Here is a 22,924-nt window from a genome sequence, read left to right on the forward strand (position 1 = left end):
CTCATTTCATGTAGGGGACCACATCTAGCATAGGCACCGACTCCATGGGTGCTCCGGGGCTGGAACACTCATGGGGAAAAATTGGTGGGTGCTCTGCACCCACTGGCAGCTCCCTGCCTCGCCCCAGCTCACCTCTGCCTCTGCTCCTCCTCCACCTCCTCCCCTGAGTGTGCCAGGCTCCACTTCTCCCCCTAGCTCCCAGTGCTTCCACCGCGAAACAGCTGTTTTGCATGGCAAGTGTTGGGAGGGAGGGGAAGGGAGGGGAGGGGGAATGCAGCACACTCAGGGAAGAGGTGGGGCTGGGATGGGGATTTGGGGAAGGGGTCCAATAGGGGCAGGGAGGGGTGGACTTGGGGTGAGGACTTTGAGGAAGGGGTTGGAATGCGGGTGGGGAAGGCGCGAGCACCCACTGGTGCCGGGGAAAGTTGGTTCCTATGACATCTAAGACTTTATTCTGATCTCATGTGCAATAGTGTAAATCAGTAATAATGCCATTTAAGTCAATAGAGTTATGCCTTTATAAAATGTTAGTAAGTGAAATCAGAATCAGATACCTAATTTCTAATTCTCCATCCCCAGCCAAAAATGTGGCACATAGGAATTGTCACGCAGGCTCAAGGCAGGAGCTCATCTGCTTCACTATCCTCTCTCTCCAACATTAGTCAGCACCAAATGGTTCAGAGAAAGGTGCAAGATCTTCAAAGTGGACAATTACAGGATAACCTGCCCATAAAACAAATTTCTTCACAGGCTTTCTTATACCATGAAGCATGACAATTTATATTCTTCCAAACTTTTTAAAAAATTCTCTGTAATGGAACAGTAGATGTTGTCATTATTATAAATATATGGCCACTCCATGTCCAAGCCTGCTAAACTCTTGAACTCATTGTTCATTGCACTGTGATTGGTAACTGCACTGCAGAAGCAAAGTACATATAGTTGCCTTTTGATTCTGCCTTTCTTCACGGGTATTGTGGCAATATCTGTGATATCTCCAGAAATTTATAGAGCTCCGGGACAGGGCTGTCCCTAGCGATTTGGGTGCCCTACACAGCCCCCGTGGGGGACTGTGTGGAGCCCCAGGCCCCCCCTCCAGGGTCTGGGAGGCAGCTGAGGGGGGGGCACTTTTGGGAGCCCCATAGGCCCAGAGTGGCCAGAGGGATTAGCGGGGGGTCGGGACCAGCCCGCTACACTTCCCTCGCCCCAGCCCCAGCCGTGTCGCTCGGGGGAGGGGGTTTGGTGGAAGGGATCCCCCCCGCACCGGCGGAAAGTGGAGCAGCCCGGCCCCAGCCAGCTCTACTCCGCCAGCTCCCAGCCACGGCGCTCCGCTTCCCACCGCTGCCGGTGAGTCCGGGACGGGGGGGAAACTGGCCCCAGCAGTGTCGCTCGGGGCGGGGGGGAACGTTTCCCCAGCCTCCCGAGCGACTCTGCTGGGGCCGCGTTGCTCTGCTTCCTGCCGATCCTTTCCCCAACCTCCCCGCACTCACCGGCCACGGGCAGGGAAGCGGCCGCGGCTGGGAGAGTCGAGCGGGCTGGGGCCGGGCTGCTCCGCTTCCACCCCTGCCGGCGGGTGCGGGGTCGCTGCGGGAAGAGGTGGGATGGGGGCGGGCCGGGGGCGGAGCAGGGCGGAAGGGTAAGAGGCAGGGCGCAGGGAGTTGACCGGCGGCCCCACACCCCCCTAGGGGCGGCCCTGCCCCTTGCCGTGGGCGCAGCCCGCGGAGGGGCCGGCCGAGGGACAGGGCTGGCTGTCGCAGCTGCTGCTGCTCCCGCCGCCGCGTCTGCAGCACGCAGCTGCCTAGGGCACCATGAAATTTGGGGCAATTTGGTGCCCCAAATTTCATGGTGCCCTACGCAGCTGCGTGCGCCTAAGGACGGCCCTGCTCTGGGAACTCCACCAGGGGTAAAGTGATAATAGTTCCTTAACTGTTCCTCTCCAGCCTAATGCTCATTTCCTTAGTTTTCTGGCATAGGTTTCTCTTCCAGGTTTCTCTGTGACACACCAGTAACAGTACATGGGTTACAATGATTTGAGGGGCTGTCATGGATGCAGCCTTGTAGGGACGCGAAAGTGAGGGGGGTAGACAGGGTTGCCCCCACCCCCCAGATTTGCTCCTTGGCTTGTACTGAGCATGCTCAGTAACACTGCTGAAGCCGGCTGCCCTCATCCCCCCCCCCCCCGCGTCAGTCAGGCAGGGGTCGCTTCACATGCAGCAGCTGCCAGAAGCATTCTGCCTATGAAATGCTGAGGCAGGAAGAATATCTCTCAGGGGATACCGGGAGGAGTGTGCTTGGATGCAGCTTTTAACTCTTTTCAGAGGTGCTGCAGGTGTTCCCTCCAGTACCAGTCTGAAGCTGCCAGCTGGTATGCAGGAGGGGTAAGGCCCCAGCCACACCTGTATCCCATAGGTACTTCCTGTGGAGTGCCTCTGGCGATGCTAATACACACCCCTCTCCTTGTTGTATTCAGGGAATGCAAGCATCAGCATTCTGGCTGTCCCACATGCAAATAATTAGGGAGTGGCATCTCTTCCTCTTCTGCCTCTGCATGGAGTAACCAAAAGCCAGCCCTATTTTATGAGTCTGTGTGCGTGTGTGTATATTTATATACATTATCAATATAACTGCTTTATGTAACTAGTGTTACATTTCTGATTAATCTATTTATTGTTGGACTTGCATAAACATGCACAATCCTCTGAATAATGACAACAGGCCCAGGTTCTTTAAACGAAACAACCAATCTGTTTGTTACTTGAAAAGTGTACAGAGGCAACTCCCCTGCTGCTGGTGTGGCTGTTACAGTCATTTTTGTCTCTATCATTAAGAGCATCATAATTTGCCGGTAATCACTGGTTAAATCATCTGTAGAAAACTCCCAGATTGTAAGGCCAGAACGGACCACTGTGATAACCTGTCTGACCTCCTGCATAACATAGGCTCTAAGATTTTCTTAAATTAATTCATGTTTAGCTACTGTGATTACACCTGGATAATATTATTGATTTGGCAATTTAAAATTTGCATCCTCTTTGACCTCAGGGGCAGCTGCTCTCCAGCATACTATGTGCATCCACCCCGCGGGACTCAGAGGTACCACCAATGCCCCAATTGGTGCCATGTGGTTGCAACAGAGGTAAATGGTTTGAGCCTGAATCTCTTCTTATTTACACCAATCCTACACCAGTGTAATTCCATTGACTTCAATTTAGTTACACCTAAATTACATAGGCTGCTCATATAGCAACAGCTCTGCTGCCATGTTCCAGGGCCTTCAGCAGCCTCTGTGAAGATGCTGTGACATTGAATTTACCACAAAGCTGTGATCTATAGAACCACTGGTAGACCAGCTTTACAGCAGTGCAGCATGGGTGCCAAGGAATGTTGAAGCATGGTGGATTGACATTTTCAGTTCTCTTTGTCGTCATCAGTTGCTCCATATTAAATGGCAGGATAAAATCAGCAATGAGGATATTTGTAGCCAAACCCAGCAATTGTCTCCATCAGCACTCGTTTTGTTTTGGCGGCTTTCTAAGTACAGACATGCTATCAGGATGGAAGACCAACGAATTACTAAGCAAATTCATTGAGAAAAGCTGCTACAAGGCTAGCAATCGTATAGTCACCAAAAGTTCTAGTGGCATGATAAGATGCTAATGCTGAACCTATACTGACATTCAGCCAGACCATTTTAAGGACCTAGCTAGAGATCAATCCAGGTGGCACCTGTCTGCAAGGAGGCTATATCCTTTTGGGATTTGCCTTGATGATGATGGTGAATTTACACTTGTACTAGTGAGAGGAAAATCAGGTCCTTTGTAACTGATAACCTGGGAGAGACCAAGATGAGTCAGCACTACTTTTGTGTCTAGACAGGAAGAATGGTCTTTTGATTAAGGCACTGAACTGGAGCTCAGGAGACATGTGTGCTCTTGTAATGCTCCCAATGGTGGTTCAAGAGCGTGAGTACCAACCTCAGGGCAGACAGTTAAAAACCAGGGCACAAACCCCAAATTGGTTGTGAGTTCTAAACTTAGATTTCACTAACCAACTGCACCAAGTGTAAACCTCTAGGCACTTTAACAGCTTTAACATGGAGTCACAGACCGTCCCCTTAGGTATGCCAGTCTGTCTTGTCTTGCAAGTGTATCTCTGTGATAGATGGCCCCTTACACCAAGAATCACAGCAATATTCATGTTATGCCTGATCCTAAAGGATCAGTTACTTACTCCATGTCAGTTGTACTTTAGGTCTTCACCAAAGATGCTTGCAGCCAATCCAATAGTGAACTATATGAAGATGTATTAAATAGGAAAAGGAAATTAAAGAGTTATTTGCAAGGTTAAAGCAAGCAACCAGACACCTGAATGAGTTACAGTCTTAGGTTTCAAAAGGTAGTATAGGCTTCTTTTATCAGCAAGCTCTATTTGACCTTTAGGGCTAACCCAGGCTGAGCAGCTGGGGATCTCTTGCTTATGCCTAGAAACACCCTTCCCCTCACTCCCCCTGCATGAATACGAGCAGCATAGAGATGTTTAGTTCCTTTGGTTTGGGGTTTTTAATCCCTTCCTGCCTATGCTCTGAGCTGCAAATTTAGCAGATGGGAGGAGTCCAATTGCCTGACTCATCTTCATGAGGCAGAGAGCAGAACATTAAGAGTCTTTAGTCCTTTTATAATATACAGTTGCAGAAGCTTACAATACAACTGCTCAAATATTACATTACACTTTGGAACACAGATATTACAAGTAAGATTAATGCATGCAGCAATTCACAAGCATCCAAACACTATACACTTTCTTATAATTCTAATACCTATTCTATCAATATTAACCCACAAGTGAACCAGATAGATTCCAACTATGCATCCGTCGGTGTCCCATTGAGACATGGGGACCTCGGCATGAGCTGACACCTGACCTGCCAGCATCACAGTTCCATTCCCAGCTCTGTCATAGACTTCCTGTGTGACTTTGGGCAATTCATTGAGGTCCTGGCCCTGTGCCATTTATGTCAATGGAAGTTTTGCCACTGATTTCAATGGTTGTAGGATTAGGCCCTTTAATTCTTTCCCATCTGTAAATTGGGAATGATAATTCTTTCTTTGTCTGTCTGGTCTGTAGAGTTTAAGCTTTACAAGGCAGGAGCTGTCTTTTACTGTATACAGAGCCTAGTACAATAGGGTCCTGATCTCAGTGGGGGCTTCTAAGCACTCCCGTAATACAAATAGATGAATAAAAATAATAAATAGTAAGAACTACAGTATTAACTCTATTAGTGCCTCCCAAGACAGTTGCTACCTACTTTTCAGCACTACAATAAGACAGGCTTATAAGAGGACATTAATACTAGCAGGAAGGAAGATCTATTAATGTGATATATGTAAAGTAAGGAAAGACATGAGAATGAATACTAACATTGAGGGAATCCTGGCAGAAGTGAGTTTCCAGGAGGGATTTGAATGAGTAGCAACTAGTGGCTTGGCAAGGTGCAGCATGAAAAATAGCTGTAGAGATGTTTGTGGGATAAATGGGCAAAGGAGGGCATTAATGAATTCATTTTCAAAGGTGCTCTGAAATGACGTGTGAGATCCTGTTTTAAAGCAATGACATGAAAACAGTTGTTAGAGCAGAGGGGATGATATTTTTGATCTGGAAGGTTCTGAGGCAGTTGGGGTTTGGCAGTTGGACAAGAGTGTGGTGAAGGGAGGATTTGAAGGCTGACAATCAACACAGAGTAATCAAAGTGTGCTTCTACTTTGAAAACATTACTGTATAAAAGTTGCTTGTTTGTTATGTCCCAATGACCCTAGATCAATTCAGTTTGTGACATAGTGCAGGAGAACTTGAACTTTTTGGCAGGAGGAACTCAGCTTTCGCAGTAGGCTTCAAGGGCATAGTAATTACACTTCAGTCTAATTATATGTCACTCTTTCACAGGATCAATGAGACATATCTCTATTGCAGTATAATCACCTTGCCCTTAAAGGTTAGCTCAGGTGAGGGCTCATCGTGCCTCCTGCCAAAAGTTCAAATTCCCCTGCACTATGTAAGGGTTTATCTGTCCTTTCAAACTGAGCTAATGTGATATGGAGTCACTGAGTGACAATAAACATGGCACTCCAAGGTGCCATTTTTACAGTCACTTTTCAGAGGAGAATTAACGACCCTGTCCTTTCAAACAAAGGCAATAATTTTTTTTATAGTGGGTTGGCACTCCCAGTGCTACTGTTTAAGGTAACAAAATCAGTAGCTGTGTATTCAGCTGTTTTACTGTTGAACTTATTATATCTAATATACAATAAGCAACCAGTAACTATATTCCTTTGCTCAGGAAATTTTAAAATGGATGTTATTGAAGTTTTGTTCAAGGAGATAAGTTAAGGTGAGAGAACAAGGAAGCAGAAAAGGAAAGAGAAAATAAGAATTTTAAAATCAGGTATTAGTAACATTTAAAATATTTCCCACAGACAATTCAAATAAACTGAGGGTCTGAGCTGCCAGAGGACCTTTATTGTGCATTCTAGTGTATTTTACATTATTTATATATAATTATCTTAGTTATAATTGAGAGGCAGTGCATACAAATTCACCCTCTTTTAGAAGACTTAAAATCCACTTAACCCTAAAGCTCTTCTCTCTAGTGCATTAAAGCTTGATGACTCTTAGAAGCGATGCAAAAGCAAACAAGAGCCTGAAAACCCCACAGTCAGCTTTGCTACATACATGTAGCAAACATAAAACCTGTGATGAGCAGAACCCAAAGTCTGGGATCTCTACCGATAAACATTATGAAATCCAGATGGTTATGAGGCCACCACCATACACTACAATGCCCATTTATACACCTATGTCTTCCACCAGCAAACTCTGCCTCTTCCTTATCTGTTATCTGGGGAGAGGCTTGGTTTGCTATCACCCTCCAGTATTGTTTGGGTGGATGGTACAGTTTCTCTCCTCCTTTGTATCTGCAGTGGCAGATGAATGTCAACTCCTCTTTCTGTGTCTTTTCCTCTTTTAAATACCCCATGTGGTGTCCATTCTTTCTTCTTTCCTCCTCTTTTTTTTCCTCTTCTCTAGAGCATTTTTCCCCTTTTGGGGACAACAGAGAATCTACTCCAAGATGTTCTAACTTGGGTGCTTAAGTTAATCACCTTTAATCATATTTAGGCATCTAAATAAGTGGCCTAATTTCAGAGATGGATTTGACTTCATTTTTCATCAGGTACTCAGCTAGCCCAGAAGAAAGACAGGAGGCAGCGGACGTGGTTTAATTAGGCCACCGCTTTATTCATTTAAAATATCTGGGAGTACCCAGCAATAAATTGTACAGTGCAGGTCATCATCATTTCCTTAATCATTTCCACATAATTGGGAGTGCTGATGTCAACCTGGCCCCGCCCCTTTCCCAACCTGGTTCCAGTCATCCCATTGCTGGGATCGCACCACCTTCCCCTCACAGGAGGATTAAGGGGGCTAGAAAAGGAAGGGGATTGGTTCCCTGCTGTAGGAGGCTGAAATCACCTGAGTTCCTGTAAGGCATGATTTCCTTTAAATCTTGTCCCAGTCCTTTTTATTTGTTAACTGTATTCCTTCTATAACAAGTACCTGGACTGGACATCTGCCACAGGGAGGCACCAGCAATTTAGCTTGACTGCCTCCCTGCATCCTCTACCACATTCCCAGATATATACTGATTTCTTCCTTAATACCGGACAAAAATATATGTGCTCCCCATCCTCTGTGAATAACTCGGGTGCCCAATAATATATGTCCCAATGAGGAATTACCAAATCCCCTTGGTTACATATAAATTTAGCCATCTCCCTATTCACTTACCTCCTGGTCTTATCAACCCATGGAGTCTTCGTGGCTCCCCACCACACCCTGTGCTGCAACATGTCAGACAAGATAATCATCACCCCCGGGAAAAATTCTGGATCTGCCCTAAATCCCTCTTAGCTTTGGTCATCAAGTCAATCTCTTACATTTTCCCAAACCATTTTCAACAAGGTGAACAATAATCGCATCTGCCTGCTCTCAGGCTGCTGAAGAGGGTCCGAGGGGAAACAGCTGGTCGCACAGCGTGCCTCTCCTTCCATGCCAGCTTATAACTGCCTCACCACCTAGGCCCAGCTGTAAACCTCCAGATGCTCTGGAAGCCCGGCTATGTGCCCAGGATACTGTACAACAATGTGCCCGCCAATCCACCACTGTTCGCTTGGCCCATTTGCATGATTCTGAAATAGGAAGCACAGGAAAATGAGTTCTGATTCTTTACCTGGGGTCTCATGTATGTCCTGTATGCAGTTGAATGCCATCATCCAATAGTCTCAATCGCCCTGGCCCCTTCAGCATGACCCTAGTGAGACAGGCCTTCTCTGGGACTGTGTGGGATATAAATACCAACCCCTTTCAGTCAAGTAGAAGGACAGTGCCCCTATGAGCTGTTCTAGCTGTTTCCTGCTCCTCCCCACTCCATCCAAGTAAATTTTCCACTTCTTTCCCCCTGCTACCGATTGCAAAGGGATCCCTTAAAGGGGCAACAACCCTTTTCCTTCCTGCTAGCTGGACAAGGTCCCACTGTATGCAGATGCGGTGAGCACTTTTTATTTAGCAGCTAGCCCCTAATTCCTGTAAAACAGAATCAAGCCCCTCCATCATGTGATTGCCACCAGGAGGTGGGGCCACACTGAAAGAAAGAGGTAAAAATAAAACAGGTTAAGTTTTTTTCCCCAAAGTAAATACATGGAATCTCCAAATTTGAAAAGTTCAGTTGGGTCCAAAACTTATCTGACCACACATTAAGGCTCTCTCATCACAAGTTTGTAATGCCCAGATACTTAGTTTTTTTCCCAGTGTTGATTTTCTCTGATGCTTGAGATAACCTTCCCTAACTCACATGAGTAAACTACTACCACTAACAGTTAAATGCTCTTCCCTGGATGATAGGTGGGTCAGACTTTCATGAAAATACTGTTGGATAGGTGACCATTGTTACTACTGGTCACGAGGAGATGAGACCTCACTGTGAGTTCTGGCAGATGAGAACAGGATTCCTTAAAGATTTATTCACTCCCCTTGGAGAGTTCCCAGAGTGTTGTGTTGGGCAGCTGCTCTTCTGTCCTGAGGGAAACTACATGAGTGCCACATGAGTTCCATCTTCGCAAACCTTTTGTTCAACATAGATGTGGAGGTCATGATATGATATAGGGCCAGCTCCAATAGAACTATGCTGATTTACACCAGACTGTAATGGAATCAATTACAATCTCATTTCTGATATGATATTAACTGAGAGGGTGGATAACAGCCATTAAGAAAGAAATGGCATGAGAAAGGAAGAGAGTTACAGCAGTAAGACGGATGTTGCTCAGTTTAGGGATGTGCACTTGTAGATGGTTCTGTGAAAAGTATTTTTTAAAACAGTTGTTACAAATGACTTGCTTCTTGTGGGCATTGTGGAAGAACTAAGTCTTATAGAGGGATTTGGATGAAAAGAGAATAATTGGCTCGTCCTATCAGACTTGGGGAGGCATTCCAGGTAGGAGGTGGAATGGAAAAATGAAAGCTGACTCTTATAGGGTAATGACACTCATGGACCAAAATCAACTGCTAAAAGGTTCCTTAGGCTTTGGTCCTGCAATTTGAAGTCCATGGGGCTCCACACAGGTCCACAGGTGTGTCCACACAGATCAGATTGGGGCCCCAGTGTAATTCCTCTTCCTGAAAGAGCAGTAGGTTCCATTCCAAATCCCATTGATGTGAATGGGAGACTTTACACTGAGTTCAATCGCAGATGAATCAGACTTCTATTGTTAGTTTATTTTAAAAACCCCAGCCAATTTATTAAGTAAAAATTTGTTTTCTTAAGTCACAGGTCTGGGAATTGGATACTGACTCCAGAGAAAGGGTTAATCAGAAAATTGCCAGTCATCAGTCTGACTTTAAAACAGAGTGCTAGAGGGCATATCTTACTTGTCATGTTGCATTGTGAATTTAGTGTTTGGGTGTGGAAGGACTTGCCTTTCCTTTTTTGTAATCTATACAGGTGTGCACAAGACTTCAAAGCCAGCTGTAGCAGGGTTTATGTCTGGGAGAAAACCGCAGTCAAATAAAAATGTGCTGGGAGATGCAAACTGAACCTCTCTTGTGCAACCACCCTCAAATCAGTTTGTAAATATAGATTCCCGCCTAATGTGTGTTTCCATTCCATATGAGACACTATACCCTGCTGCAGTTTTGGTTTTTATGTTACAATGTGATTTTAGGCCTTTTTCTATTATTTTTAATTTTTGAAAATGTGTTTAGTAGTTTTGAGAGCAATTGGAATTATGTCCTGTATGCAAATAAATTATCTAATTAATTCAGACACCTTTTTTTTTCTGCTTGCAAATCATTTGTCAACTGATCCTGATTTCTACCAAATGATTAATTATGAATAAATATTCATAGATTATCTTATGGGAACAAATTTCAGCTTGTAGACAGTTCTCACGTTTCCACTTTGGCCATTCGTTGTTATACTATGTCTACATAATGGGGAATATACCCGCATAGCTACAGCACCATAGCTATGCCAGTATAACCCCATAGTGTAGACCAGTTGTTCTCAACCTTTCCAGAGTACCGTACACCTTTCAGGAGTCTGCTTTGTCTTGCATACCCCAAGTTTCACCTCACTTAAAAACTACTTGCTTACAAAATCAGATAATCAAAAAATCAAATAATACAAAAGTGTCACAGCCACACTGTTACTGAAAAATTGCTTACTTTCTCATTTTTATCATATAATTATAAAATAAATCAATTGGAATATAAATATATTATATAAATATAATACTTACATATTAGTGTATAGTATATTGAGCACTATAAACTAATAATAGTCTGTATGAAAGTTTAGATTGTACTGACTTCACTCATGTTTTTTATGCAGCCTGCTGTAAAAGTAGGCAAATATCTAGATGAGTTGATGTACCTCCTAGAGGACCTTTGCATATCCCTGGGTGAGAACCACTGGTGTAGACGCAGCTCATCTACCTGAGTGAACACTAGGAGTGCTAGAAGTATTGCATCGTGACAGCTGGACTTTAAAAAATTGATTTGAGTGACAGTTGGCTTAGCTCATGGTTAGAGTGTATGCAGAGTCCTGTTATAGAGACAAGGTGGGTGAGATTATCTTTTATTGGACCAGCTATGTTGCCAGGAAAGTGTCTTCCGCTGGCAGTGCTGTGCACACGAGTACATACGCTGGCAAAACGTATATGGCTCAGGTTTTTTTTTTTCCACACCCTTGAGCGGCAAAAGTTTTGCTGCCATAAGTGTTAGTGTAGACGTGGCCTAAGTACAAGGTGGAACAGATTGTTTAGTATAACTAATTAACACATATTGGAAGAAACCATTCAAGGTGAAGTGGCCTTCTGATACCTTCGCAGTAATAGGAGAAAACAGGGGGGTTAATGGTTTACAGATTGCTGTAATAAGCCATAAATCCAGTGTCTTTATTAAAACCATGATTTTTAGTGTCTAGCAAAGTTATTACTTTAAGTTCCAAGGCCTGTCTTTTGAAGATGTTGTGCAGATTTCCTGTGAGGACAAGGACCGAGAGGTCAGATATAAGAGTAATATTTTTTTTAAAAGTATTCACCCACAGGTGATATGGTGTTTTTGTCTTTTATCATTTTTTCTCTGTGAGTTCATTCAAGAGTATAGAGATAATCTGGTTTCACCCCATAGTTGTTATTGGTGCATTTAGTTGACTGGATGAAGTATACCACTATTGAGATAGGCATGTGTAGGAACCATGAACCAGATTTCTATGGAAGCCATAAAGACAATGAGACAGAACTTTACAGGAAAGATTGAGTATGAGGAATAGAGGCCTTGTCCACATTGCCACTTTACAGTGCTGCAACTTTCTCGCTCAGGGGGTGAAAAAATACCCCCCCGAGCGCTGCAAGTTTCGACACTGTAAAGTGGCAGCCATGGAGCCACTGGGAGCCATGCTGGTGACAATACAGCCAGGTTAAAGCTGCGGCAGCACTTCAACATTGCTCGTGAAGACATACCCAGAGTTTCTACGGCTGAAATGAGAACTTTAGAGTATGTGGACATTATCACACTGCTAATCAGGGACAACAAAAGACTGCCTACTAAAATGGACAAAATCCCAATAGTGGATTTGGCACTTAATTGCCTTAGTCTCTTTGGGGACCTCAGTTTATTGCAAAACATTGACTAAAAACTGTGCAGATGTACTAGGCGGGGACATAGCATGGCCACAAAAGGGTGTGGCTGGCTAGTCCAGGGGTGTGCCCAGGCTTTACTTGTGTATGTTCTTATCTATGCTTCTTTGCACATATGCACAGCAGAGTTCTGTGCATAGCAGAGTCTAGATTGCTTTGATTTGAGAAAGGAAATGTTGCAGAGGTATCATAAACAGACTGGTAGTCAGAAAAAGATCAGGAGATTTCAAGGTCAAGGATGACATTAAGGCTACAGACAATGGTGACCTTTGGAGTTCTGTGATGATGATACAATAAATTTCAAACCAAAGCAACAAATTTAAAACTGCTAAAAGGAAATGTTTTAAAAATTATAATTAACTTGTAGAACTCACTGCCACAAGATCTCTTGGCATTAATGATATCAGTAGGATTTAAAAAAAAAAAAGAATTAAACATTTGTATGGATAATGAGAATGTTGAGTTACATTAGGCAGGATAAAAATTGTATAATGGGTGCAAAACCCTTTATTTCAGGATTTAAGACAATCACTAACAAATAGGGATTAGGAAGAAACTTCTGAAACAAGCAGATTATTCTATTACCAAGCTTCTTGTACCTTTCTCTGAAGCATTTTATATCGACCACTGGTAAATACCAAAGGAGATGGAAGATGATCCCATGGTTAGAGCACTAGCCTGGGACTTGAGAGAGACCTGTGCTTAATTCCTTACTTGGCCACACACTTCCTGTGTGACGTCAAGCAAATCACTTAGTCTGTGTCTCATTTCATCATCTGTAAAATGGGGACGGTGTTTCTTTATCTCCCAGAAGTGTTGAGAGAGTAAATAGTTCAAAGACTAGGACATGTTCAGATATTGTGGGTAATAGGGGCCGTTTGTGCTGGTGTGGAGAGCAGGGAAACAGTTACCTACCTGTAATTGTTATTCTTTGAGATGGGATGCAGATGTGTATTCCATATGGGTGTGCGTGTGCACCGGAGCCTGAGAACTTTGCCTTGCAGTACCTGTAAGGGTGGTGCTCATGCCCTGCGGCCACAGCCCCTCAGCTGTATAAAGATGGCGCCACCTCAGTCCCCTCAGTTCCTTTACACCAAATGTCAGAAGTACAGACTCCAATGCAGAGGGAACGGAGGTGGGTCGTGGACTATATCTTCACCACATCTCGAAGAACAGTTACAGATAGGTAGCCGTTCCTTCTTCTTCAAGTAGATGCAGCAGTGTATTCCATGGGGGTCACTCGCAAGCAGTACTCTATTTAACGAAAGACTTTGGGATTGTCTTCCTCTGATCTGGATGCAGCTGTCATGGCATAGTGGTTTGCAGAAAGGACCAAATGGCTGTCCTGCAAATGTTCAATATAGGAACGTCATTTAGAAATGCCACTGATGTCACCTCAGCTCTTGTGGAATGAGCTCATAGCCCTTGAGGAGGTGGGCTATTTTGTATGCTGTCATGCAGGAAAGTATCCATCTAGAGACTGTCTGTGAAGAGACCGCTTGACCCTTCATTCAGTCCTCATATGAAGTAAACAGCCGAGATGAGGAATGGAAAAGTTTAGTTCTATCCAGATAAAAAGCTAGACATCGCCAGACGTCCAATGTGCGAAGACACTGCTCCTCTAGGGTTGAATGTGGCTTAGGGAAGAACAGTGGTAGATATATAACTTGGTTCAAGTGAAACTTGGAAATCCCCTTAGATAAAAATGTAGGGAGTGGCCACAGAGTTACTTTGTCTCTGGGAAATTATATGTAAGGAGGCTCTGCCATCAAAGCCTGCAACTCACAAACTCTCCTTGCATATGTTATCACCACAAGAAAGGCAATTTTCTGACACAGAAGTGGGAAAGAAGTTGCCAGTGGCTTGAATTGAGATCCCCTAAGAGCTGCTAAAACAGTTTTAAGGTCCCAAAAAGGAACCAGCTCTTTAACTGGCAGGTGGAGACAAGGCACTCCTTCCAGGAACCTCATTTCCATGGAGTTTGAAAACACTGACTTCCCATGGATGGGTGGATGAAATGTTGAAATTTGCCAGTAGTTGACTCTCAATGAACTAAGCAGAACTAAGAAGACTGAAGGCAACAGGTACTCCAAGATGTTCTGGATACAAGCCAGCATTGGTTGAACTCCTCAGGCTAACATATACTGAGAATTGCTTCACCTTGGCTGAATAAGCTTCCTTGGTAGAGGGCTTCCTACTGTTAAGCAAGTACCACTTCTGAACATCATTTCTCCTTCTCATCTAACCATGCAACATTCATGCTCTGAGATGCAGGGAGCTGAGCGCTGGAAGCAAACTTGAACATGATGCTGGTTTTTTTTCTTTTGAATGGCCATACTGGGTCAGACCAAAGGTCCATCTAGCCCAGTATCCTGTCTTCCGACAGTGGCCAATGCCAGGTGCTTCAGAGGGAATGAACAGAACAGATAAGTGTTGCCCAAGTGATCCTGTTGTCCATTCCCAGCTTCTGGCAAACAGAAATATGGACACCATCCCTGCCTATCCTGGCTAATAGCCATTGATAGACCTATCCTCCTTGAATTTATTGAGCTCTTTTTTGAACCCTATAATAGTCTTGGCCTTCACAGCATCCTCTGGCAAAGAGGTTGACTGTGCTTTGTGTGAAGAAATACTTTCTTTTGTTTGTTTTAAACCTGCTGCCTAATAATTTCATTTGGAAACTACTAGAGTTCTTTTGTTATGTGAAGGAGTACATAACACTTCCTTATTTACTTTGTCCACACCCCAGTTGTCCCTTTTCCAACCTGAAAAGTCCCAATCTTATTAATTTCTCTTCATATGGAAGCTGTTCTATACCCCAGATCATTTTTGTTGCCCTTTTCTGTACCTTTTCCAATTCCAGTGTATCTTTTTTTGAGGTGGAGTGACCAGATCTGCACGCAGTATTCAAGTTGTGGGAGTACCATGGATTTATATAGAAGCAATATGATATTTTCTGTTTTATTATCTATCCTTTTCGTAATGATTCCTAATGTTCTGGTAGAATGAAGAGGAAGGGAAATGGGAGGCTGAACCGATAATGTGAGGAGGTCAGAGAACTAACATTGCCTCAGCCATGCTGGAGCAACAGGAACGAGCTTAACGCAATCCAATTTCATCTTGAGAATGACCTGTGGGATGATTGGAATTGGAGGAAAGAGTACAGCAGTGGCAATTCCCAGCTCAAGTGAAAAGCACTGTTCAAGGAACCCAGACTGAGACCCCCTCAGGAGCAAGACAGCTGGCATTTCTTGTTGTCTATCATGGTGAACAGGTAGATTGTCGGGATGCCCCAAACTGAAAAGATGAGCCACAAGATGCTGAGCTTCAGAAACTACTCATGAACGAGGGAGAAATTCCTGCTGAGGTGATCTACCAGATGATTGTGGATCCCAGATAAGTGATTGGCCATGAGGATAATGTTCTCACCAATGCAAAACTTCCAGAGCCTGATTGCCTTCTAACAAAACACATTAGAGTGTGCTCCCTCCTGGCCTGTTCACATAATACATTGGTATTGTCGGTGAGTATGAGAACCACTGAGTCCCTGATGTGACCTTGAAAGGTCTGACAGGCACTGTAGATGGCATGAAGCTCCAGGACATTGATATGCCGAGAAGGCCTTGAACTTTCAGTGAGTCCAGATGCACTCCCAAACCTATTAAGGAGGTAGCGGAGACAATAGTCCTACTTTGTGAAGGCTGAGTGAAAGGAACATCTTGGCATACATTGCCCTGAACAATTCCACCACCATAAGGAGCCCAGAATCAGTGGTGGAAGTCGAACCAGCATGTCCTTGGAATAGTAATTCAGATGGTAGTCTAACTTCAGCCAGACCTGAAGAGGACACATATTGAACTACCTGCGTGCATGTGGCCATATGGCCTAGCAACCTTAGGCATATTGGGACTGTGGTTGAGGGTTGAAACTACAGCACTAGGCATAGGTGGTAGAAATGCTCTTGAACTTGTAGAGACTATCAATTCTTTGAGTTGGAACCAATATTGACTTCCCATTGTTTAGGATAAGACCTAACAATTGGGTAGATGTAGTGTGAAGTGAACATGAACCCGGTCTTCCTCTCTGGACTTGCCCTTCAGTAACCAATCATCCAGGTATGGGAAGATATGAACTCCCTTCTTCCTGAGGTATGCTGTTACCACAATCATACATGTGGTAAAAACCAGAGGACTGGAAGACAGACTTAAAGGCAGCACAGTGTACTGGTAGTGCCAGCAAGCCACGGCAAAGCTGAGGAAACCTCTTGTGGCTCAGGAAGATTGCTATGTGGAAATAAGTGTCCTGGAGGTCCAGGGCAGCAAACCAGTCATTGTGATTCAAGGAGGGGAAGACAGTTGCTAGGGTGACCATACAGAATCTCATGTATCTGATGTATTTGTTGAGCTCTTGGAGGTTGAGGATAGGTCTCATACCTATACCAGAAAATATTAGAGTAGAGTATCATTCCTGTCCCCAGTTATGCAAGGGACCTCCTCTACAGCCCCCAAAGCCAGTAGAGACTGAACCTGCTTAAGGAGCAGTGTCTCGTGAGAGAGGTCCCTGAAGAGGATAAGGAGTTGGGGAGGAGGGATGAAGAGGAACTATATGGCATAACTCGATCTGATGGTGCTTAGGTGTCAGTTGTAATCAAGTCCCAAACAACGTAAAAGCGGGCCAGCCTCTCCCTGAATGAGGGGGATGGAGAAGGAGAGGTTAGCACTGGATTGCTGTCCTAGACACATGAGTCAAAATGGGTGCTTGGTAGGTGCCAGCGGCAGGGGTGGGGGTGGCTTGTTAACCCAAAACCAGAAGACCTTTTCTAGGATCTGTTGCTCTTTCTGGAGTAGTCCTGCTACTGCTACTGCATAGGATGGGAGGACTGTCTGGAAAAACCCTGTGAATGGTATTGCTGTTGTGGCTGCTGACTGCTGTAATGGTGTCTCTGTATGGCTGGAATATATACCCCCAAAGCCAGCAAAGTAGCTTGGGTGTCTTTAAAAGAGTACAAGGTTTCACTGGTCTTTTATGAAAACAAAATCCACCCAGCAAATAGTAAGTCTTCAATGGTCTGCTGCACATCCGGCACAATATCTGAATTCTGCAGCCAGGAGGCCCTCCTCATGGTCATAGCCACCATCTCCAGAGCTGACTGCAACGAGGTCTTGGCCACCATACAGTCTTCCATAATGAATGCCATAAACTCCTCCCTGAGGGTTCTGGCAACTCGTCCACAGATTTAGACATGGGAATATTTAGAGAGAAATGCCTGCTGGTTCTTGATGCACATTTGCAGGCAAAAGGAGGTTTAATTTTTCCTTCCCATTAAGTCCATCCTCTTGGACTCTATCCTTTGGGCGTGGATTTATACCTGCCATCTGAGCCATGTCATTTTCTGCAGTTACCACCACGGAGTTAGGGGCTGGGTGGGAGGAGAAACCCTCAAACCCTGGCATGGGAATGAAGTACAGTTTCTCCGAATGCCTTGCCATAGGGGGCAGTGAAGCTGGAGTATTCCAGAGGGCATTTGCAGACTCCAAGCATGCCTCATTTATCAGGAAGGCTATTCTCCCTGGAACTGATGGTTAGAGAATATCCAGAAGTTGTGTGTATTCTCCTGCAGGAATTCCACCTGGATGCACAAGGTAGAGTTCACATGCCTCAGGAGGTCCTGATATGCCTTAAAGTTCTTGGGCACTGAGGAAGAGGAGATTCTGGCATGGCGGAGTCATCGAGGGAGGATGAGGAGACGGTTTGTTTTGCCAACAATGGAGCCTGATCGAGTCAGAAGAGCTTTGTAAATTCCAGGGAATGGACTCAGCAGTCACTTGCAACTGAGATGGCGCAGGAGTCACCATCAGAACAGGTGATCTTGCTCTGGATCAAATGAAGGAGCGGGACCTTATGGACCTAGGAGTACCTGAGGGATTCCAAGGAGGCCAATGGGCACACAAATAAGGTATTGGTGGACAGTAGGCACCGTATCAAGAGCCCCTGTCCTGACTGCAGGACAGATGCTGATCTTGGTACCAATAATGTTCCTAAGGCAATCTCTCCTATTAACAAGGGGGATGACCCTGACCTGCATCTTGGGGAATCCCAGAGATTCTGTGTTGACAGTGGGGGAGCTAGCCCCAATGGGGCAAACAACCTATAAGACTTATCTGAAGCCCAATAAGGAGGCTTCATCAGTGCTGAAGAGGAGTGGGGAGTCAGCACTGGTGGTACCAAATGGAACATACTCCCACCTGGAACAGGGAGCGGCTTGAGCAGCAAGTGGTACTGAAGTAGGTGACAGGATCTGCCTCCAAGACAATGAAGGACAATGTGCTGAAGAATGCCCCAACATCAAGGGGGCCTTTGGTGGTGGGCCTGGCCTTGACTAGATAGTCTGCAACCCAGATGGTGTGAACTGCAGTGGCAATGGACATGGTGGCTCTGTGACATGGCCAAAAGTGTCAGTGGCACAAGAGAGGATGAGCCAGTAGAAGCCATAACATTGGAGAAATTCTGAACTAATGAATAATCCTGAATGGAGAGACAAAGCAAGTCTGCTGCCACCAGGTACCAGACTCAACAGATGTCCCATGGCTGCAACTGGAATTGATGGCACGGGTCCTTACTGCTCACGGTGTGGTACCAGGGAATGGTTGGATGGACCTGCTCCATCCTGTGTGCTGGAGGGAGTACGATGCCACTCAGCACTCCTCCTAGAAGAGGAGATGATGATCAGATGAAGGCCACAGTGCTGAAGCAGGTCTCATGGCTTGTTCTAGAAGGTTCTGCTTCAACCACCAGTCTCTCACCACCCAAGTCCGCTTTTTGAATAACTTACAGATGGAGCAGCTCTCTTTACTGTGTCCCTCACCGAGACACAACAACCACCATGTGGGAGGGCGTGGTGCTGTTGGGGACGGCCCCCACACATGATAGAGAGTGCTTGAACCCTGGTGAAAGCATCACACAGGGCAGCCAACTACTCTAGTGACACTAACTAACACTTAAACTAAACCTAAAGATCTACTACTACTACTATATATACAAGAAACATTTTCTAAGAAACCTGAGAATGAAAGTGTGAGGCAAAGACACCATACAGAGCTCTGACTCTAGCTATTGGTGGTGAGAAGGAACTGAGGGGGTCAGGGTGCCATCCTTGTCCGTCCAGGGTGTGAGTGCCATCCCTATGGGCAATATTAGGCAAAGTTCTCTGGCTCTAGTGCACAATGTGTACACCCACCCACGTGGAATATCAGGCTGCATCTACTCATTTTCCACAGAAATTTTTGAAATTTTGGCCGCAAAACTGGAAACAGAAAGATTTAATTGGACAACTGAAAAACCAAAAGATTTCGACCATAACCCAAAAGTTTTTGTTTTGAAATTTCAGGTTTTGGCCAAAAACATCCATTTTTTGGCCAAAATATTTTGACAGACAGACGGACAGAAAGAAGACACTTTTTGAAAAAACAAACCAAAAACTTGTGTAGTCAAAAACCCAATTTTCAGTCAAAAAATAGTTTTGATGGGAAAGTTTCAATCAGTCCTAGGGGTCATACAGCTACCATAGGTGGACTACAAGTAAGATCCAATCTTCACCAGGTGGTTCTAGCTCTGGACCTACTGGGCTGATTATTCCCCTATTCTCTAGAGGCCTTGAATTGTTTATAAGGTCCTAAGCACATCTGAAAATATAGCCACATTTTTTTAAAACACTTCCACCGGGTGTGTCTTTTCTTAGCATTACTTTGTTACAGCAGCTTAATTGATGAGGGTCTCAATAAAGGTCCAGTTTTGGTGTTGCAGCTTAATTACAAAGTATTTGTCTTTTTCTTTAAAAAAAGAAAAGGAGTACTTGTGGCACCTTAGAGACTAACCAATTTATTTGAGCATGAGCTTTCGTTGTCTATCTAGACATACTGATACTTGTTCCTCTTATAGAGGCTATTTGACAGACATTTCCTCGCTTTTATTTCCTTTCTTAAGTGACTACGGAATCTGCTTCTCAGAGGGAGGCTCCCCTAGGCTGGCTTTGCTCTTATTTTTAAATAAATATTGATTTCTGCATGATGTGCTGGGCTTGGTATGATAAAGCCATGTTTGCCAGACACATAAATGTTGTTTATTCTGCTTGGTGTTTAAATACTACATAACATGTAGTTCTGTTTTAATAAGTTATTAAACTAAAAAGCGAGAGTTTAAAACAACACAATATTTTGGCAATTATTTTACTTTCTAACTCTGAACCTTTAAATAGATCATGCTAAACATGATTTTAATAGTTAAATTACCCTACACTGAAAAGAGACAGACATACAATGTGAGCTGCAAATTCTTCTTAGCCACTTGCTTAACTCTATGTACTACAGCTTGGTGCATACTGATGTCACTCCAAAAAGTACAAATAAATAAGCACAGCATTCATTTATGCCTAGATTGAGCCTCTAGGCTCAGGTCTGAGCATGGAGAGGCATTTAGCCACAGCCCTAGGAGGGGCTACGGGAAGGAGTTGTTTCTCATACAGTCACAATTTCCTCCCTGTTCTCCTTTTACTCTGGGTCCCCAAAAGGGTGCAGCTTACTTCTCCCTTTGCACACAGACAGCTCTTTTACAGCTAAAACTCTGCTCCCTCCTCTCTCACTTGAGCTAGGTTTCAGAGTAGCAGCCATCTTAGTCTGTATTCACAAAAAGAAAAGGAGTACTTTTGGCACCTTAGAGACTAACAAATTTATTTGTGCATAAGCTTTTGTGCATCCGATGAAGTGAGCTGTAGCTCACGAAAGCTTATGTTCAAATAAATTTGTTAGTCTCTAAGGTGCCACAAGTACTCCTTTTCTTTTCATATGAGCTAGAACACAGGGATTGCATTACTCCGGATTTGAAGCCACGGTGAACCGCCCTAACGTGGCCATGTATGTGTTGGAAGGAGCCTCATTCTCCCATATGTGACCATGTTGAGGCTTGTCAGCTCTAACCCTTATTTAATAATCACTGCATTCATGTATTCTACCCCTATAGGTCTGATTCTCTATTGCCATACAACTTGCATAGTCATTAACACCAGTGTAAAGTAGGTGTGAAATGCTATCACTCTGAACTGCTAGCATTTTACACCCACTTTGCACAGCTGTGACTGCACAAGGTTCAGGGCAGGGGAGAATCAATGAGGTCCTTAGGTCAGTTGTGTCCTAATTGCACAGGTATAACTCCTGTGTATCTGGTGCCTGATTCTTCCTGAGACCTCTGAGCACTACCTCAATACAAATAAACATTACTAGTAACAGGATCTTTCTTCTAAAGAAAACAAAAAGCCCTTTCTGATGCAATTTTTCCCACATCCTCCTTCCTCTTCTTTAACACAATATAGAACGCAACTTGCAAACTCCCCCTGGCTCCAGCACATTACAATGTAAATGGAATGCATCCAATGAAGTGAGCTGTAGCTCAAGAAAGCTTATGCTCAAATAAATTGGTTAGTCTCTAAGGTGCCACAAGTACTCCTTTTCTTTTTGCGAATACAGACTAACAGGGCTGCTACTCTGAAAAATGGAAATCAGGACATCCTACCCATGACCCACACCTTTTAGTGATTGTTCAACAGTACTTTTCACTAGTTTCCCTCCTCTGCCTCTCTGAGCTCCCTACCTGTACAAACCTTGAATGCTGAGAGAGATGATGAAGTGGTAAGAGTCAGCCTCCAAACTGATAGCAAAGTGCAGCTTTTACACCCTTTGACCTTTGGCTCCACTTTCTGCCATGATGCGAAAGTTTCAGTTTTGCTAAGCAACAAGCAATGATGTTTGAAAACTGCATCTCTTTCCTGGCCAGGGTGGGTACCACAACATTCTTAAAACACGTTCTTTGATCCCAGTATGGTATATTATTATTATTGTATTTATTTTAAAAGCTCCACTTCATATTCCTCTGCTTGGTGAGTCCCTGGCACTTAAGAAGGATGGAGAACAATGTTTCCATAAGCCCAGGAGAGAGAAAGGAAAAGATCTTTCCCTTTGCTTCTGGCAGAGGAGGGGGAGTTCACCCTTCTGTGCTTTAACCCCTAGTGGAGCAGAAAATGAGTCATGCAAGCAGGGGAGGAGGTGTAGATAATTCAGAGAAGATGGGTTGAAAATTTGAGTGCCCCTTGGAAGCACTGCCCACACTGCATATAATCAGTTATACAAATAACATACCAACTATTATGGGTTGGAGACAGTTAGCATGCATTAATGATTAATGCTGATAAAGTCTACTGTTTAACTCTATAGCCAGTGTCTATTTATCCTATATATATAACATATAACTTAAATGTGTTGCTTGGTTTAAAAACAACTCAGGATAAATCAGAGATCCCACGCATTTAAAACTGTGGAATTTTCAGTAGTTCTCAGCCCCTCTGAAATACATAGGGATCCACATGTGCAATCAGCTTTCAGATCTAGATTAGTGCAATCTGAATTTGTTGCTGGACACAATAGTGAACTACTTGAAAAATAGTAAGTATTCACCCTTTCCTTATGGGCTGGATATATGTTGTCATGGAGAGCGGCCTGCTCCAGTTACTATACAGCTTTAGTGCCCTTACACTCTAAATACCAAACAAAAATCAGTGACTTTCTCTAGGGAAGGTAAAAAGACCATGCTAAGACTCTGTAATCTATACTTCTAAGGATGGATTCATA

At 44.2% G+C, this 22,924-nt stretch overlaps 1 protein-coding gene across 2 annotated transcripts in view; it reads left to right on the forward strand.

The window, feature by feature from the left end:
- The first annotated feature begins 716 nt into the window (after positions 1–716).
- Positions 717–22,924, forward strand: part of LOC311519306 (uncharacterized protein) — a 146,203-nt gene continuing 123,995 nt past the window's right edge. For both annotated transcript variants that reach the window (XR_014711250.1, XM_084625711.1), the window contains exons 1-2: positions 717–1,347; positions 3,043–3,136. Coding sequence is in view for 1 of the 2 variants with exons in the window: in XM_084625711.1 (XP_084481837.1) it covers positions 3,066–3,136 (71 nt within the window). In the remaining variant the exon portion in view is untranslated. The remainder of the gene's footprint in view (positions 1,348–3,042; positions 3,137–22,924) is intronic.

Source organism: Lepidochelys olivacea, assembly GCF_965140295.1.
Source record: "Lepidochelys olivacea isolate rLepOli2 genome assembly, chromosome: 4".
Taxonomy (NCBI): domain Eukaryota; kingdom Metazoa; phylum Chordata; order Testudines; family Cheloniidae; genus Lepidochelys; species Lepidochelys olivacea.